The sequence below is a fragment of the Papio anubis genome, chromosome 14 (genome assembly GCF_008728515.1).
Source record: "Papio anubis isolate 15944 chromosome 14, Panubis1.0, whole genome shotgun sequence".
Classification (NCBI taxonomy): domain Eukaryota; kingdom Metazoa; phylum Chordata; class Mammalia; order Primates; family Cercopithecidae; genus Papio; species Papio anubis.
The window spans coordinates 54,748,400-54,768,804 of record NC_044989.1 but is presented as its reverse complement, the minus strand read 5'-3'; the positions used below and the strand labels follow the sequence as shown (position 1 = coordinate 54,768,804).

Here is a 20,405-nt window from a genome sequence, read left to right as displayed (position 1 = left end):
TCTGTCTATTTTCTGTCCCGTTCTCCTCCTACCTCTTCCCTCTACCCCACTGGATTACTTTTAAGTAAATTATGGACATTTGAAGATAGAGACAACAGGGGCGTGCAAGCAAGAGAAAGGTAAAGATACCTTCAAAATTTTTGCCTTGAACATCTCAAAAGTTGGGGTGTTTACAATAAACTGAAGTGGAGAAGTCTGTGGCAGGGGCCATCAGCTGAGGGTGGAAGATTGTGGGAGGGGCTGTCAGCTGAGGTGGGAGGTCTGCGGGAGGGGCCGTTAGCTGAGGTTGGAAGATTGTGGGAGGGACCATCAGCTGAGGTGTGAGGTCTGTGGGAGGGGCCATCAGCTAAGGAAGGAAGTGTGGCACAATTTAGAACATTGAAATTTGAGATGCCTATTAGATGTTCAATTGGAAATGTTGAGTAGGCTGTTGGTTATCTGAATCTGGAGTTGAGAGAATAAGCTTAAGTGGTAGATGTAAAGTTTAGGGTTGTCAACATGCACGTAGTATTTAAAGTTATGAGGTGGATAATATTGCCAAAGGCATGAGTATAGGTGAAGGAGAGAGGGTGTCCAGAGCCTGAGCTCTGTGGCCCTCCAACATTATGAAGTTAGAGAGATGAGGAGAAATCACCAGAAAAGACTGAAAAGATGTGAATACTGAGGAAAGCAGAACCCCAAGAAAGTGTGATGTCCAAGAAGCCAAGTGAAAAAAGTGCTGATAAGTTTAAGTAAGAGGAAGACAAGACAATTGGTCAGTGGAGTTAGCAGCCTTGAAATGAAATCATGATGGAAGAGGAGGCTGGTAGACTGGTGGGTGTGGGAGAGCAAAAGCATGATGGGAACAGGTTCAAGGAGAATGGAGGAGTTAGACCTCAGCAAGTGTAGACAGCTTTTTTGAGGATTTCATCTGTAAAAGGAAGAAATATGTGGCCATAGCCAGATGGGCCAAGACAGGGAGAAATAATAGCATGTATGAGGGGAGAGAGGCATTCAGTAAGAAACAAAAACTGATGATGGAGGAGCGATGGGGAGACTGCTGGAGCAGAGTCTTTGAGGATATGGGATCCAGGCATTGCCTTAATTAGGATCATAAATAATTCATCTATGGTAATAGGATGATAGAGCAAGAACTGAGGCACAGATGGAGGTAGGTGGGCAGATGCAATGCAAGGTGCTCATGGAAGTTCTTTCTGATGGAAGTAGGAAGTAAGGTCACGTCGAGTCAAGGAGAGGGTGTGGAGATTTGAGGAGTGAGGAGAAAGCATGAAATGGCAGTCTAAAAGGGCGGGGAGTGAATGGATTAGAGAAACAGCAGTTCCTGGGTAGAAGTTAGGTTCCTCTTGAGGGAATGCCTAAAGCATTTTTGTTTATACTGTGTAATTTAATACTGTACTGTTTACTTTATGGCTATATACTTTATTTTTCTTTTGTTTTGTTTTTTGAGACGAAGTATTGTTCTGTTGCCCGAGTTGGAGTGCAGTGGCACGATCTCAGCTCACTGCAACCTCTGCCTCCCAGGTTCAAGCAGTTCTCCTGACTTGGCTTCTTGGGTAGCTGGGACTACTAAAGGTGCCCACCACCATGCCCAGCTAATTTTTATATTTTTAGTAGAGACGGGGTTTCACCATGTTGGCCAGGCTGGTCTTGAACTCCTGACCTCAGGTGATCCATACATCTCAGTCTCCCAAAGTGTTGGGATTCAGGCATGAGCCACTGTGCCCAGACTTGTCAAGGCCATATACTTTAACTCAAGGAAGTTTCTCTTCTATCACAGCTAGTTTCTCCTTCTGTTTCAATTATCCTGACTTTTCCCCCAGGAGCTTCTATCACTGATTTATTGGTGCTTTAGATATGTACTCTCTCTTCCAAATTATTTCCTCTCACACTTTTATTTCTTGTTCCTTCTTCTACTCTCCTGATGAACTTTTAAAATTTATTCTCTACACCATTGTTTTCTAAGCCTGCCTGATTGTCAGTTATTTGGGGCTTTTTTTTTTTTTTTTTTTTAAAGCATTGAGATTTAGAGACAAAAACAATGGAGGATCCTTATTCATTAGGTCTAGGGTGGGGTTTGGTAAGACGCATATTTAAAATGCTCCCCAGGTAATTCTGAAACCAACTGGGTTTGGCAGCCAGAGCTCTATGTACACTAATTCAATTTATCAGCTGCTAATTCCAGAATGGGTTGTAATTCTATTCTCTTTAGTATTTCCTACAGTTTGTCTTTAAGTGTGTGTGTATGTGGGTGTTGCCTGTTCTTCAGACTATGCTCTTCACATCTCAACTAATATTCCTTCATCTATGTATTTTAACCTGCACGTTTTCTTCCTAATGTCTTCCTTCTCTTGTTTCACAGAGATCAACTTTTATTGTATGCATTTCAGGATATACAATGGACATCAGCAGATGTTTCCTGAAATATTTTTTGTGTAGTAATTTTTAGAGGTATGTACTTCCTCTGATTTTAAAGGAAAATGTACCCTTTACCTTGGGCTGTATAGTGCTTTTTGTGAATTACAAGGCTGGTTTTTGTTTGCTGTTTCTTCATCTTTTAATGAGGAGACTGATAATATACTGACATTTGCCAATAGAGAGTATTCCTCAGGTCTAAAACCTTAGAATGGTCTATCTACTGTAATCCAGTATTTTAGAGGTTTTTTGCTATGAGATTTCTAGGAGCCTTAACATTTTTTTAAAAAAACTATGAAATGTACATATGAAAGGATGTGTAAAATATTTTGTAGAGTTTAAATAATTATAAAGTGAACACCTATGGAGCTACCATTCAAGTGGAGAAATGTAAGACCACCAGCTAGTTGAGAAGCCGTCATGTACCTGTCCTGGAACACAATACCTTTCCTCTAACCCAGAATAACCATTATCCTTGTTTTGTGATAATCACCCCTTTGCTTTTGTTTATAGTTCTGTTATTGCTGTTAGCATCTCTCAATGCAATTTCTAGCATGCTCTGCCACTGAGGCTCTTTTCTGTGCATCCAGTTCCGTGCTTTGAGAAAAGGCACTACACACCATCCCACTACCTGTGACCTCATTCCTATGTGCTGTGACTTACGAGTCATGTCAGCCCACTCAGTGGAGAAGCAGGGGTAGTTGGGATGTGGGAAGAGAGAGGATGGTTGATTCTTCTTTTGCTGCCTCAGAAAATCATCCCTGATGAGTAGAATGATTTCTGCTCCATTTTTTTTTTCTGGTTGATGTAATATTACACAATATCTGCTCACTTTGTCAATTTCCTGGTTAACCGTTGCAGGCATATTTTTAATGCAGATTAATCTGCACTGAATTTGGTAGAAATTCTGCCTTGATGTTTACAAATGATGAAATGACTATGACTCTTGCTCTTTATAATGGTTTTGAAATAAAACTAAATTTTCAGTACAATGAATCTCCTGCCTCTTCTCATTTTCTCTATAGGTCTTCTAATTTTTGTAAAAAATGGGAATGAGAGAAAAAGCTGTACTACAAGCTTGTATTCACTGCTACTTGCAAAGTCCATTTTGCCAACATGGAAAATAAAACTAATAAAAGAAATATGTGGTTTGAGGATGAAAGAAGTACCTTGAACATCCAACCAAAAATGTATACTGATATTTCCAGCAGAGAATAAAGCATAAGTCAGGCTCTCTAAAAGGCAAATAAAAAACACCCTATTTCTATAGAAAAACCAGCTAAAGAGATCACACAGTGACTAGAATTTTTAATTCTAAAATTAAAAATTTTTTCAGATGTCAGTTTTATTCAAAACCATTTGAACTAGTTAAGAAAAGGAAAAGTAGTTCTTACGTATGATTCTAAATGTTAGGTTAAGATCTCCAAGACATGCTTATAAAACACTTTTTGATTAACCCACAAATTATATATGTGTATTTCCTCTTGCATTTTTTTTTTATCACAGTAAGATAAGAATAGGAATGAAAGACAACAGAAAATTAATTTCAGAAATATTTTAGCTGACAGGGCATGGCAGCTCACATCTATAATCCTAGCACTTTGGGAAGCCAAGACAGGAGAATTGCTTGAGGCCAGGAGTTTGAGACCAGCCGGGGCAACATAGCAAGACACTGTCTCTACAAAAAAAACTTTTAAAAAAGTAGGCTGGATTACTGGTGGCACCTGTAGTCTCAGCTACTCAGGAGGCTTAGGCAGGAAGGCTATTTGAGCCCAGGAGGTTGAGGCTGCAGTGAGCCCTGACTATGTTACTATACTCCAGTCTGGGTGACAGAGTGAGACTCTGTCTCAAAAAAAAAAAAAAGACTTTAACCACCTTAGCCACTGTGGACCTTTATGGGAGCCATTATGAAGAAGAATTTTTTTTTTCCAATAGTACTTTTCATGAATTATGCATGTTTTCAACAAAAAATAGCTTAAGGTAAAGTATACATACCACATGGGCTTGACAGAAGTAATGAAGAGAATAGGAACTGCATTTGAGTTCAGCATTCATAGACATTTAGAAAAGAAGACCCTAGATATTAAATTCAGTGTCTTTGTAGTTGTTTTGATTTCTTTGAGGCAGAATTCTTCTCAAAAGATGTCTTATGGACAATCCTAATGTATGGAAGAGATGGGGGTGGAGCAACTCTGATTGGAGCAGGGATCAGGGTCCTGAGCCAAGGTCAAATTGCCCATCTTTCTGACTACCTTTCTGTAGCCCTCCTGGTACCACCTCCTGGGAGTCCTGTGGCTCAGTGGAATCCTGTACAAAATCCTGATTTAGTTTAACTTCTTGACTTTGCAGTTGAGGAAACTGAGACACACAGGTAATCAATGGATGGCCTGGGCCAGAATGCAGGTCTTCTGCTGCCTAGAGTAGAGCATTCTCTACGATACCATACTGCCTGTTTTGAGCTCCTCAAATTAGTTCCAGACATTAAAATGTTTCCTTTTAACCAAACAGAGAACATTTTTTATCAACAGAAAGGAGATAGACTGTATAAAATACATTTGTGGCCTGTATACTTTCAACTACAAGCTAATTTTTAGAAGTGAATTCTGTTTTTCTGTTGTCCCTAATTATGAGTTTAGTGATACATGCTTTTGAAAAATTCCTTCAGTAGACAAAGTTAAAAATACTTAGTCATAAAAAATGGTGACCAGCTTGCAGCAAAGTCAAACTAAGCGATAACTGCTGTCTGTCTCCACCCACTGCCTGTTCGTGCCTTCTTCAGTGTTTTCTGCCTTTGTGCTGTGAGGTGCTATGCTGCATTCTTCAGGCATGAGGGTACTCCCTGAACTTAACGATTCCCACTCCCGGATGAAATTTGCATTGCTTCTCCTCAACCTGAGAGGCCCACCCCCTTCCTCAGATAAAAATCTCATTTCTCTCCTACACCCCTGTCGTTCCTCCTACACCCGTGTTTTTCCTATGTGCCCTACCGGTAAAGAGTCTTTTTTTTTTTTTTTTCTGGCACATTTCCTCCAGTCGAGAAGATTCTGTTGAACTTCTTGATTTAAAAACTCAGCATTTTGGCCAGGTGCAGTGGCTCACGCCTGTAATCCCAGCACTTTGGGAGGCCGAGGCAGGTGGATCACGAGGTCAAGAGATCGAGACCATCCTGGCTAACATGGTGAAACCTCGTCTCTACTAAAAATACAAAAATTAGCTGGGCGTGGTGGTGCGCATAGTCCCAGCTACTTGGGAGACTGAGGAAGGAGAACCGCTTAAACCCAGGAGTCAGAGGTTGCAGTGAGCCAGGATTGTGCCACTGCACTCCAGCCTGGCAACAGAGCGAGACTCTATCTCAAAATTTTAAAAAAAGGCCGGGCACAGTAGTGGCTCACGCCTATAATCCTGGCACTTTGGAAGACTGAGGCAGGAGGATCACTTGAGTCCAGGAGTTTGAGACTAGTCTGGGCAACATAGTGAGACCTCGCCTCTACAAAAAATAAAATTAGCTAGTATGGTGGCATGCACCTGTAGTCTTAGCTTCTTGGGAGGCAGAGGTGGGAGGATCACTTGAGCCCAGGAAGTTGAGGCTGCAGTGAACCAATATTGTGCCTCTGCACTCCAGCCTGAGCAACAGAGCAAGATCCTGTCTGAAAAACAAAAAGACAGATATTTTTGTATACATGTGAAAAATAATATGATTTTAGAAATCACACTTCTCCCCTAATTCTGATACGCTGCATCTTGAGGGGAACAGCATGGGCACATGGAGTGTTGATATTGCTGGTTGATAGTCACTAAAATGTAGGTATCCTTTTTTGCTTAATTGTTTTCTTGGTTTCTAAAATGTCTAATTCTGATACAAATAAATGTATAAAAATTTGTTATCTAAAATATATGTAAATTAAAAATTCACTATAAATTCAATATGAAATTTGATATATTAAGTTTACCGTTGAGATGTGTTACCTGGTCCCCATATTTTTATATTGCTTTATCCTGATTTCTCTTGCTTTCTACCCACTCCTGAACACCTATTTTTCAATTATAATATACATTTTTCATCCAATAATAGAATTTAGTTATGTACTAATCATTAAGTAATCTTGACTAGTGTGATTCATTTGGTGTAGTTAGAAGATTGTTCTAGTGATGTGTGATTTTCTTATAGAGAGAGCAGGGAAGGGAACTACCAAAGGATATCAGGATAATAAGAAGTAACATATTGGTGTCATTTCTGAGATCATACATTTTTTTCAATCACTTAGCCTTTCTCTGTGTAGAGAGATAGAGGTTTTGTTTTCAAACTTGCGGGGGAAAAAAATGTCTATTTTATTTTCTCCAAAGCGAGCCTGCTTCAAACCTCATCCTATCTGGAGGTGGGTATCTTAGTCATCCCTGGTGCTTTGTTCCCTCTCTCAGAAAGAACATGCAAAGAGTCATATGCAGAGAAAACATTAAGGAAAGACCTCTCGGTGTCCAGCGCATACCAGTTGCTATGATCACTGTTCAAACCACCGTGGCCCCTTGTAACCACCCTGGTGTTTGTAGGATGCTTTGAAGCATTTATGGGGACAGGAATCTTGCTAATGCTGAGAGCCCCTGGGCCTGGAATCTGGCTTCTCTGGGAACTACAGCTGCTTCCTTTTCAGGTTTAGCTATAGGTAGAGGTGCCACTGGGGAGAAAGGTGCAGGTCTCCAGGACTTGGGAAATCCACAGCCTTTGTTTCCTTTCCAAAGTCTTGGATAATCTCCTTGTCTTCTTTAGTTCTCACAATTTCTGCTTCTCTTTTACCCCCTAAGAGCCCAGCATTTGTCTTTCTCTTCGACCCACAGGATAATGCCCTCTTTAAAATGAAATTATAGAAGAAAGGTTGTCTTCAGGGGGATCTGGCACCCAAAGCTTTCCCTGAAATAAGGGAACACAAAGACTTGTCAACTTTTCTTGAATCAGGAGTGGGGAAACAGAAGGAGAGCAAAATCCAAATAATATTTAAATAGATTCTCCTGTGTGACATTTGACACATGTAATACTTAACATGATGATGGTATTAAAATAATAGGAAACTTCTTTAGTCCTTTGTTTATTTGGAAAGTCATTCCCTAATGCCATGTTGTTTTATATACATTTGATCTCAATATTATCATCAAGGAGTTAACCTTTCCAATGAACAAACTCACCCCGCCCCCTTCATCTCTCCTCATTTCTTATCTTGCAGTAGGTAGAAGAGAAAGAGGCCTGCATTCGTTCTCCAGGCCATGGAGGATAGCAATAGAGATTTGTTCCTTAAATAGAACAGTGGTTTTCAAAGTGTACTAGCAAGGTATTTGAAATTGTCCAAGTAGAGAGAGGGATACCAAGTGTGCAAGGCTCTGGGGATGCCTATCCCCACTTTAATTACACCAGCTGTGCTTTGTTTTTGCTTTTCTAAAAACTTATGCATTCAATTCTATATAAAATGTTGGTTTAAGGAAGGATTCCATTGCTATAAAAAGTTTGAGAATCATGGAATATGTGCAAGTATATGCCTACAACACTGGAAATTCCCCAGTCTTTTGCATTAAAGGTCTGCCTCTTTTAATATAATTTTATGCTATAGAAAAAAACTTTCCCCTTTATATTCTCCGTTGCTTTATCAGTTACATGTGAAGCTTCCCAAGTGATAGGCCAAATTTAGGGGACAGTATTGTATGATTCATTTAGACTCTCAGTTTCTTTTCTGGTTAATAGGATATCTGTTGTGGGTGGTGGTTGAAAATCTTGATGCTTGCTATACTGAAATTGTGAGTTCTTGTTAGCCACCATCATTCAGCCTGAATGTTCACTGTACACAGCAATATAGAAGGCATTAAGTAGCTCCAACTGAATAATGTTCACATTAACCAGAATTTTAGAAACTCTTTGTTGATAATATTTTATGGTTATATTGATCATCACATACATTTATTTCTAATTGCTGGTTCTTTTTAAAGAGTTTAATAACAAATTACTCAACTGTAGTAACAAATTATTCAGAGGATTTTATAATTCAACACAGACAACAGTATGTGAAAATAATTTTTAAATGGTTAACTTTATTTTATGTCTCGCCAAATAACATATGTCATATATGCTGTAATGTTCATTGAAATTAAAGATTCCATGAGACAAGTTTAAATTGTTCATACTAAATATTTTGTAATGACATTTTAATCTTAGCATACTACATTTTTGCTTGTTGAAAACATAGTTGAGTAAAATTATTTCAGTGTCAGACATTTTTAGTAACACAGTCGCTTAGCTTTCAGAACGGAAAGTTCCTTTTTCACCCTACTCTACTACTATTATTCTAGTATACATAGTCTTAAGAACATATAGTATCTATTGTGCAGTATAAGCATTACAATTTTTCTCTTCTATTAGTATCTAATACTAAAATTAGAGTATTCAAGTTTAGAGATGGTTTTTTCATTAGAAAAGTTTGTGCGGTCAATGCGAGAACTAGGGCTTCCAATCTTGCTCAGCCAGGACTTCCTACAAAAAACAGATAAATAAATCAAATTAGCATACAAAGTACACATGGATCAGCTAAAATGATCCCACAGTAGGTATTAATGGGAGTTTACCTTTACTAAGCAACTTTTTGCATATATGTGATATTTAAATATGTTTACATTGTATATAGCACTCTAAGAATATCACAGAGTATAATGTATAATTAAATATGGACAAAGAAAATCTAATAAATTAAGCACAGTCAATTCCTGATGATTTTATATTAGGGTTATCCCCCGCCCACTGTTACCTAGCTCTTATACTCAAAACGATCAAAATATTTTTATAAGGAGCTTAGTAATAAAAACAATTTACTATTGTTTCCTCATTACTCAGCACGTGGTAGATGTTTCATATATTTATATGTATGTAAATATATATATATATACACACACACACACATATATATGGTGAGAGAGATCCATACTAAAAGAATAAAGAAGAAACATGATTTTCCAAACACATTAAAGTAAGAAAAATTGCTCATCTACTTTTATCTATTCAAATACTGTTTCTTATCACAGATTAACAAAGCGATTGCATTAAAGGACAAGTTGAATGCTCTGAAATATTTTTCTGATTATTTAGTGCAATGGTTTATCTTATTAGTGATATCCATGTATTTAATTCATGCATTAGAGCACTTACCCAAGATGTTTCCTATATGGTTCGGGCCTATTATATATTGCTGACATCTCAGATAACACTGAGGACTTTCCAGAATCTTTCTACCTACTACTAATTAGTTGGGATGATAGATCTGTTGGGACTATGGGTTTATAAAATAGGGCTGTTTTATACAAATGATGGCTGTTATATCTGTTGCTGTTGTAGAAACATCCTATGAGTTTCCTCATATCCCCAAATTATTTCAGGTTGTGAAGCTAGGGCTGTATACAGCTATGCAGTATGATATGTGACAATCTTATATAACTTTAGATTTAAAATATTTTTTAGGTTAGCTGAAAATTCCTCTTAATCAGGCTAGAGAAGAATTCCAATGATTCAAATTGCTATTGTGCTTTTTAACCCTTTATTTGGATCTTATTTGTGACAGTTTTACTGGCTGAGGTTAATTTAGACTTCTTTTTCTTTTTCTTTAGCTCAATCAGTTGAAATCTTTAAAATGAAAATTTCATGTGTTGAAGGAAAAACTCAGTTCTTATGAAAAGGAGCTGATAGCTTCAACTTTACTAGTCACATCTTCTTGAAACCTCCTAGAAAAGAGAGACCACAAATAATACTGAAACCTAAAATTTATTAAGCACTAACAACTTTTTTATTTGAGGGTGGGGGGACAGGATCTCACTTTGTCACCCAGGCTGGAGTGCAGTGGCATGATCATGGCTCACTGCAACCTTGACCTTCAGGGCTCAAGTAATCCTCCAGCCTCAGTCCCCCAGGTAGCTGGGACTACAGGCATGCATCACCACACCTGGCTAATTTTTTTGAATTTTAGTAGAGACAAGATCTCACTGTGTTGCCTAGGCTGATCTCCTGGCCTCAAGCAATCCTCCCTCCTCAGCCTCCCAAAGTGCTGGAATGACAGGTGTAAGCCACTGCACTTGGCCAAGCACTAACAATTTGTTCGGCACTATGCTAAGTTCTTTACGTGTCTTTCATTCCACATATGAACCCTGTAAGTCATAGGCTGTTATTGCCCCCAGTTATTGATGAGAAAAGAGAGACACTTAAGAGATAGTAACTTGCACAGGGTGGTTAGCAGAGTGGTTGTGAGGAGGATTCGGATTCTGAGTATATTTTGAAGATATAGATGTGTGAGAAAGGAGAGGAGTGAAGGATGACACCAGAGTTTTTGGTGTGAGTAACTAGTTGGATAGGGTTGTCATTTACTGAAATGGAGAGACTGTGAGAGGAGCAGATTTGGGGGAAGGGGAAGATCAGAGGCTCAGTTTTGGAATGTTACATTTGAGATGTCTGTTAGACATCCAAAGCGAGATGTTGAGTAGGCAGCTGGACCTACAAGTCTGGTTAGAGGAAATAAAATTTGGAATTTGTCAGCAGGTAGACAGTATTGAAAGCTATACTAGTATTGAAAGCTATAAGATTGGCTGGGATCATCAAGAAAATGAATCTAGATAGAAAAGATAGGTCCAATGACTATACTTTGGGGGTTCTCCAAAGTTAAGTGCTCACGAAGCAGAGGAAGAACCAGAAAAGGAGGAGAATAAAGCATCCAGTGAGGTATGAGAAAAACTGGTGCCCAGGGAGCCCAATCAAGCCCTCAGGAAGTAAAGAGGGATCCACCAGGCCGATGCTGCTGGCAGGGCCAGTGAGGTGAGAAATGAGAACTGGCCATTGTGTTTAGCCACGTGGATGTCACCAGTGACCTTGGCAGGAGCAGTTGTGGTGGCATGAAAGCCATATTTGAATGGGCTCAAGAGAATGAGAAGGGAGAAAATGAAACCATGGAATCCGAGACTAGGACTACTGCGCATTGGAACTGCAATGACTAATCCACCTGAGCTGATAACTCAATGTATTGACCTAGTTGAGATACCTGCCTGTATCTTGTCCTTAACATCAGGGACTTCTTCCCCAGCTGAAAGTACGGCCTGGAGGAATCTATGCCACTGATGGGGCAGATGGTCATGGTGTTGGGAGGCTGGGCTCTGCTTCCCCTGGGGGAGGATGGCCACTTTGTGTCATGGCTTCATATATGCTTCCCCTATTGCTAGGAACCACTCTGCTTGATCTGCCTCCTCAGCTAGGAGTGTTCTGGTCACCTGTCACTTGGCAGGCCCTGAGACCTCACTCTCAAGTGGTGTTTTTGCAGTCAGCCTTTGGTAAGTGTGGCTCAGGTCTAAAGAGGGCAGAACTAAGAGTTATCCAAGCACTAAAATAGTCACAAAATTTCACAAAATTTATGGCTGATGAGAATGTGTGTGAAATATACATATATACGTGTATGTATACATATGCAGACACATGTGTGTATGTATACATACATATAAAATCACTCACCCTTAGTGTCAGAGCCACCTAACAGTACTAGTTAATACAATTCAATAAATATTTAAGTAGGACTTTACGCAAGTCATTCTAGATGCTGGAGGACATACATAGAGATTTAAAATGGAATTCCTTCCCTCAGTAACTTACATTCTAATAGAAGAGTCTGGAGAATAATAAAAATGGCCATAATGTTAAGGCAGAATATGATGGGCAGTGTGATTTATATTATACAAAGGGAGAAGGGAATTGGGGGGTTAACCTGGTCGAGGTTCTCACAGACATCTTGGTGACAGCAATGGCATTTGAGCTAAGTTTTAAAGAAGATATTAGTGTTTTTTTCCCAAATCTTAGAATGGGAAATGCCAATTTAAGCATGACAGAAAACCAAGAAGCATAGGAAAAATGTTGGTAATGTTAGCAAATTTTAAAAATTCAAAACACTTGAATGACTGGAAGAAACTCTTAAAGCCAAACAAACAGCAAACTGAAGAAACTTATTTGCAACTTTCTTACTATACAAACGGTACTTGAAAATTAATATACGTATGGTATATGGTATATTACCAATATGTATGGCTGTGCAATAGAAAAATGTGCAAATAACACAAGCAAATGAAAGGGAAAGAAATATAAATAGCCAGTAAATAATATGTAAAATCATTCTTACTCATACGCATACTTTTTAAAAATACAAATAAAGCAAGAATAAGCCACCATCTGTCACTTATGGAATGGTAAGATTTAAAAACTTGATAACATCCAGTAGTGGCAGTTAGGTTGTAGTTAGGCAATGTAGAAAAGAGGCACTTTTCTACATTGGTGATGGGAGTGCAAATTTGTACAGCTTTTTGAAAGGGCAACTTGGTACTACCTAACAAATTATTAAATGTTCTCGTCTTACAAACATACTGTCATAAGGAGGGTACCCTGGGATTCAGGCTCTGAGATGATTAGTATGAAGTTAATCAGGGAGTGCTGTCAGGTTTAACAACTTGTGGAAGGCAAGGAAAGGAAAGGAGACAAGACTGGACTGAGGGAGAAGCTGGGCAATGATGCAGTCTCAATGAAGACCTTGGCCAAGACTTAAGGAGCTCTGAAACTGAGAAGACCCTTCAGAGTTGTCTCAAGTTAAGGTGAGAGGGCTGGTCTTTATATTCCCCACATTAACCCAGTCGTTAGAGGAGAGCTGCCCAGGGAAGAATACGTGAACTTTAGTGAGGTTACTTTCTTCTGCTGAGGCAATTCCTGAAGAAGGCTGATGGCTAAGGGCCATCTTCCAGCAGCACTCCTGGCATCTGGGGGACTGAATCCTTCAATCTTGAAAGGGAATCCAAGTGGTAGATCAGTGTCCTTTACACATACTCTCATAAGGAGCCAAAGAGAATGAATTGAAGATTCAAGCAAATGAGTGGTAATTGATGGAACAAGGCCCAGAGCAGTCAGAAGAAACAGGATCAAGAGATGAGTAGACTCATTTGGTATAGAAAAGAGGACACATTTTCTCTGTATGGAAGAGAAGACAGTAGATTTTAAAAACTGGAGAGCAATTTGGATAGGAAGAGGCATTCACATGAGATAGCTTCCATTTTCTCAGTGTGTGGGAGATAAGGTAATTTACTGAGAATAAGTGGGGTGGAGGAAGAGTTGAAGGATTGAATAAAGTGAAAAGGTGTAATAATCACTAAAAGAGTTGAAAAATGTTAAAGGAATTGTGAAAGAGCAATAAGGATCCTTAAAGTTAGTCTAGGTGACCAGGGACCTGCAAACACACCTGCCTGCAATGCAGTGTGCTCGTCAGATGCCTGTCCTGCAAGCAGGGTCCAAACCAGTGGGGCTTGGGATCAATGCCTGGGCCAGAGTTTTTTCAGTAGGGACAATCCATTTCAGAGGGCAGATTTAACAATTCAATCAGATGTTTCCTGGAGTGGGTGAAGGAGTGTGAGCCTCCCTATCCACCAATCTGCAATGGATTTCTCTTTCGCCCTACTGCTGAGCTGTGGTCTTAGGCTTTTTTTTTTTTTTTTTTTTTTTTTTTTGAGACAGAGTCTTGCTCTGTCACCCAGGCTGGAGTGCTATGGCGCAATCTCGGCTCACTGCAATCTCCACATCCCAAGTTCAAGCAATTCTTCTGCCTCAGCCTCCTGAGTAGCTGGGATTACAAGCATTCGCCACCATGCCCAGCTAATTTTTGTATTTTTAGTAGAGATTGGGTTTCACTGTGTTGGTCAGACTGGTCTCAAACTCCTGACCTCGTGATCTGCCCATCTCAGCCTCCCAAAGTGCTGGGATTACAGGAATGAGCCACCGCACCCAGTTGGTCTTAAGTTTTCTAGGGTGACCATTGTATCTGGGAGCCTCTGATGTTGGTATCTTGATATCTTCCCTTGGACTGGTCATATTCTCCAGGCAAGATACACCCTATTTCCTGCCTAGAAGCTATGCGTCTGGTTATATGTGCCCTGAGAATCTGGGAAGAAGGTTAAGGCCTCAACATGCAGGGATTAACTTTTGATAAATCCCTGTTTTCAGCACTGCATCATTTTCTTAACTGTGTCTATAAAAATGAAACTCTGGCTGGGTGTGGTGGCTCACACCTGTAATCCCAGCACTTTGGGAGGCTGAGGCAGGTGGATCAGTTGAGGTCAGGAGTTCAAGACCAGCCTGGACAACATGGTGAAACCCCATCTCTACTAAAAAATATAAAAATTAGCTGGGAATGGTGGTGTGCACCTTTAATTCCACCTACTCAGGAGACTGAGGCAAGAGAATCGCTTGAATCTGGGAGGCAGAGGTTGCAATGAGCCGAGATCGTGCCACTCCACTCCAGCCTAGGTGACAGAGTGAGTGAGACTGTCTCAAAACAAATGAACTCTGGCTTTTGCCTGAGCAGGCAGGGCAGCTGCTCTCCTGTTTGACATGGGGGACAACTGCTTAGTAAGCAGATTTGGAATCAGTACTCTTAATTTTAGCCCCACCTTCATGCCCACTTCCAGTGGCCTGAGCCTTGAGGGATTTCCACTGTGTTAACTGGACCATTTCTCTGCTTTGGAAGCCTGTAATGCTTACAATCAAATTTGCATTACCACCTGCTCATGTGTTTTCTAGTTTCCAAAGTTTTATTGCTGTAGCTTTATCTCCCATTATTTGTCCTTGTGGATGTTTTTAAGGGTTTTTAAAAACCATTTTTACTGATATTTAAGTAAGGTTGAGGAGGGAGCAGAGGCAAATGCATGTGTTCAAAATATGCCATCTTTATATGAAAGTATGGCTTTATCCTTTATATTTAAATCTTTCATACATCTGGAATTATGTGATTGCCTTATATGAAAAAGATGTCTTAATTTTGAATAGACATTTCCCCCAGCATCTTTTACTAAATAACTTATCCTTTTCTATAGATTCCAAATGTAACTGTTATCGTACACTAAATTTGTGCATATGCCTGAGTCTGTTTATAGGCATTCTATTTGACCCCATTGACATGTTAATCCCTAAACCAGTACCAAACTGTTCTAATTATTATAGTTTTAGAATATATTTTAATGTCCATTAGTCCCTATACCCTTACCTCATTATTCTTCTAGTTTTAAATGTCCTTTTTTGTGTCATACATTCTATTAGAGTTCAGTATAATTTTATCCAATCCTTTCACATCCCCTTTTAAATCTAAAAATAATTTGAAGAGAAGTGGCAATTCTAACATTTGTCATCAAGAGTGAATATTTTCTCCAGTTTTGCTCAAGTCTTTAAGTTTCTCACTAAAATTTTATAGTTTGTTTAATTCAGGTCCTGTGTATTTCTTGATAAATTTATACTCAGTTATATTTTTCTTGCTATTTTGAACAAGATGCTTTTTAATCATTATGCTTTTAAACAAGATACAGGAAAACTGGTGATCTCTTATATTGTAATCAGATGCCTTACTGAACTCCTTTAGTAGTATAATAGTTTTTCTCTTTCTTGGGGTTGCTAGGTAAACCACCCCATGTATTTTTCCTGAATTATTTTCCCCAAATTCATTCTGCTAGTTCATTTTACCACATTCGCTGGACTGCATAATTTTTTTGTTTGTTCATTTTTTGTTGTTGAGATGGGGGTCTCACTTTGTCGCCCAGGTTGGAACGCAGTGGCACAATAATAGTGCACTGTAATCTCGAACTCCTGAGCTTCAGCAATCCTCCCATCTCAGCCTCTCAAGTATCTGGGACTACAGGAATGAGCCACCATGCCTGGCTAGTTAAAAATCTCTGTGTGTGTGTGGAGATGGAGTCTCTGTATGTTGCCCAGGCTTGTCTTAAACTCCTGGCCTCAAGTGATCCTCCCACCTTGGTCTCCTAAAGTGTTAGGATTACAGGTGTGAGCCACTGCACTCAGCCACATAATTTCAAATCTCTTAGGCTATCCAGCCAGTTTGACTACTTGCCTTTCAGAAAATTTCTATAGTAAGTGTGCAAAGAAAGAAAGAAAAAACAGGAACAGTGTTCACCTACCCAAGGAGCCAACACAACCACAATACACTGCTCTGGTTCCAGCATATTTTACCTATAAGTTTAGTTTACTCAATAAATATTGAATGGATGGATGGGTAGGTGGATGAATTATATTTGCTTGAATGTCCCATTCAAGCAAGTGTTAATTGAAGTCTGGTATTTCTGCGGTAAATCTGAATCAGTTTTGTGTGCATGTATCTTTCAGGTATTTCTATTTAAGAAGGGTGGTCCACTGATAAGCTTACACAAACAAAACAGAAGGTTCAACTAGTAAAAATGAAAGGATAATAATGTAAACTAGAAACTTCTGTTGATAGAAGTCAGGTTGTTTGATAACCACGTGTCCCTCTTCACTCTAATATATTTTACATGCTTATGTAAAGGTTTTGAAAATGAAACTAATTTTTGTAAAGTCTAATTTTATTCCTTTACAAAAATCATGTTGCTTTTAATTATGAAGTAACAGTATAAGAGGAGATTTCACTATGGATGCATTTTTTCTATGTTTGATGAGGATCATAGACAGTGGTGAAGACAATTTTTTATGGAATGGAAAAGGACAATGATCTTGGGTGTATTACTTTTAATTATCCCTCAGGCCACCTTTGCATTAAGAAATAAATAAAACACAGTGCTGATAAATGTTAAATGACCAAGGAAAAATCTATTTGTGTAATAAACTAACTGTGCTTTATTTTTTGTTCCTATACAGGCAGTCACTAACTACTAGTCCCCTCAGGGTTTCCACAGCATTCTCATCCTTTAGTACAGATGGCACGTATTTAGCCATCAAATACAGTAAGCACCACACATTTTTTGCTTTGGAAGCCAGCAGAGAGGCCAGCTGTGGCCTTCTAAAATGCACTTAGGTTTCTACCGTTCTAGGGCCTCCTCTTTGACTGCCCCTATGTGAAAACGGCCCCACCCCTACTCTGTTGCATGCATCCTGACAGTGATCACATTCTGTAATTGCTGTGTTTATGTCATTGTCTATGTGTTTATTATATGCCTCTTCCACAATATAATGCAAATTCTAAGAAGGTGGCAGGATCAGGCTGGGTGCCGTGGGTCATGCTGTAATTCTAGCACTTTGGGAAGCGGAAGCGGGCAGATCACTTGAGGCCAGGAATGCGAGACCATCCTGGCCAACATGGTGAAACTCTGTCTCTACTGAAAATACAAAAATTAGCCAGGCATGGGGGTGGGTGCCTGTAATCCCAGCTACTTGGGAGGCTGAGGTACGAGAATTGCTCGAACTGGGGAGGCGCAGGTTGCAGTGAGCCGAGACCACGCCACTGCACTCCAGCCTGGGCGACAGAGGGAGACTCTGTCTCACATACACACAGAAAGAAGGTGGCAGGATCGGTCTTACTATTAGATTCCCAACAGCTAGCGTGATGCCTGCTGATAGTGGGTACTCAATAAATACATATTCATAAATATGTACAATTATAGGTCAATTACAAATAAAATAAAACTTAAAAAAGAAACATCCCCCGACCCCGAAGAAATAAATGTATATTGAATGAATGAGCCTTTGTCATCTGCCTGCCTTCTTCAGGTCTACAGCTTCCATGCGTGGTAGGAGGGCGATTTCTAGGCACCTATACCGTCCACACATAGAAAGGGACCCTGAATGCTACTTTTTAACTCTTTGATTTTTATCTCACAAAAAACAAAACCCTCACTTTTTAAAATACTCTGCAAGTTAGAGAAATATTTGCTCTTATTACAGAAACTCATAAAATATTTTATTCATGGTAGTCCCTTCTGAAGAACACAAGCAATGACTATATTCTTGCTCTTAAAGGACATTGGAGACCTATGGATTCAGGGACCTAGTGACCAGAATAGAAGCAGGTGAACCAAGATTACTTGTGCAATTGGTTCATTTATCTGTGCCAGCCCCCAATATTATTGCATGTTTTTGTGCTTGTGAGTTTATTCATTACATAAATATACATGGTAACTGGCTTTACCCAGAGTTCAAGGTAATTCTTACAACACCACAGAAGGGCCAAGTCCATCCTGCAAGCCGAGTCACATGACATGCCATCAGCTTCTGTCAAGTCCAGTGCACAGCTGTATATGCTCAACTATATAGTATAAAAATCCTTAGACATTTTTTCTTAGTATCTCAAAGATGTGCAAACATCTATTGTACTTATTGTATTAACTCAGGATATTTTACTCCTTTTTTTTTTTTTTTTAAGAGACAGGGTCTTACTTTGTCACCCAGGCTGAAATGCAGTGGTATGATCATGACTCACTCTGGCCTCAACCTCCTGGGCTCAGGGGATCTGGCCACCTCAGCTTCCAGAGTAGCTGGGACTATAAATGTGTGCCACCACATCTGGGTAATTTTTAAAAAAAATTTTTTTTTGTAGAGATGGGATCTCACTATGTTGCTCAGGCTGGTCTCAAACTCCTGGCCTTACGCACTTCTCCCACCTCAGCCTCCCAAGAGCTGCAATTACAGGAGTGAGCCACCATGCCTAGCCTCAAGATTTTTAAAGAGGAGAATCCTTTCTTTCAACATAATCTTGCACAAAGCCTTCATACTTACAGTAGACAAGTTTTTCTCTGAAGCAAGGGAATGGTTGGGGGCACATGTGTGTACTCGTGTGTATGTCCACCTGCAGATACCACCCCGCCTAGCCCTCTTGCTTCTCCAGTTGTACTGCAAGCACCTCTGAGGAATCCCAAGGGTTCTGAGGAACTCCATTTGAAAACTGCCCTATTAATCTAACACTAAGCAAAACTATAGTGGAGTGGAATATATGAAGAATTCACCCTGTGTAGAAATGGAAATCAACATAGGACTGTCTTTTCTATAATTCGAGTCAGTTAGTATTTCCTGTGTAGTAAGCTCCTGGGGTAATATTAAAAATTCCATTTAATATCCTTGTCTGAAACAGAGGTGAAATTAAAGCACTAGAAAGCTAACACTATCAATAATTCATAGTAGTTCTATTTCCTGGGACTAAAGGGGGTGGCATAATCCTTTCAGATGTCTCTTCAGCACCAGTATAAAATGAAGACCACAGCAAGAGACAGTGAAAGAAAAAAAAAAGACAGATAATGAATTAAAAGCTAATGTGACGCATGTTGGAAAATACTGAGTTGCCTGTCAATTTCAGGCTTTTAAACTAGCATTAATAATGGAAGGATAATGGATGATATATAAAATTTTTGCCATTCTCCTTTCTTTAACAAGTTTCCTTATTCAGTTACATGTGGGCAAATAATACCATAGACTCCTTTATTATCAAATGTTTTAATGTCTGAAATATTTGTCAGATATGTAGCCCACGATTAGTGAGTTCAGTGATTATCCAGGGAATCCTAGAGCATCCATAATTAACCTAAGACCCAGATTCCTCATTTTTAAAATGATGACACTGCTACTCAACCCACTGAACTATTGAAAGGATTAGAGAGAATGTATGTAAATCACTTAATGCAACATCTGGTCATTAATAACTATGATTACAGTGTAATTATTTTCTGCCTTTGCCAAAGATGGTAGACAGCCTGTTTAGCAAGCTCTGTGACCCTCAGAGTCACATACTTCCAGTGCATCTCCACTAGTAAGACCTGTTGGTCTTGGCAGAGGTGCTTCTCATCTTGCAGTGGAAAATGACCCATCATTCAACCTCCTCGGCTGGGTGAGAGTCTGGAAGAGCCACTGAGGTTTGAGCTATGCCCAGGATTCTGAGAACCAGTTAATTGAATCAAAGGGCCTGGGAGCAGAGACGGCAGAACAAGTGAGGGGATGACTATAACCTGTAACTTCCCTGCCGCACCACAGCTTCTAGGTCAACACAGTGACAGATATCCTCTTCTTTCTGTTTTATTTGGTGGAACAGAATAGGTGCCGGCACAGTGGTAATGGATGGAAGTAGACTTTAGAGTCAGTGTGCTTAGGTGTGAGTCCAGCTACTACTTCCTGGTTGTGTTGGACAAGTTTCTTAAACTCTTAGTGCCTCATCTGT

The 20,405-nt window shown here is 39.5% G+C and overlaps 1 protein-coding gene across 2 annotated transcripts in view; it reads right to left on the bottom strand.

The window, feature by feature from the left end:
* Window positions 1-8,464: 8,464 nt before the first annotated feature.
* The window catches only part of ACYP2 (acylphosphatase 2), a 202,758-nt gene continuing 190,817 nt past the window's right edge, over window positions 8,465-20,405 (bottom strand). For both annotated transcript variants that reach the window (XM_003908653.3, XM_017947526.3), the window contains exon 4: window positions 8,465-8,923. In XM_003908653.3, coding sequence (XP_003908702.1) covers window positions 8,809-8,923 — 115 coding nt within the window. In that variant the 3' untranslated portion in view covers window positions 8,465-8,808. The remainder of the gene's footprint in view (window positions 8,924-20,405) is intronic.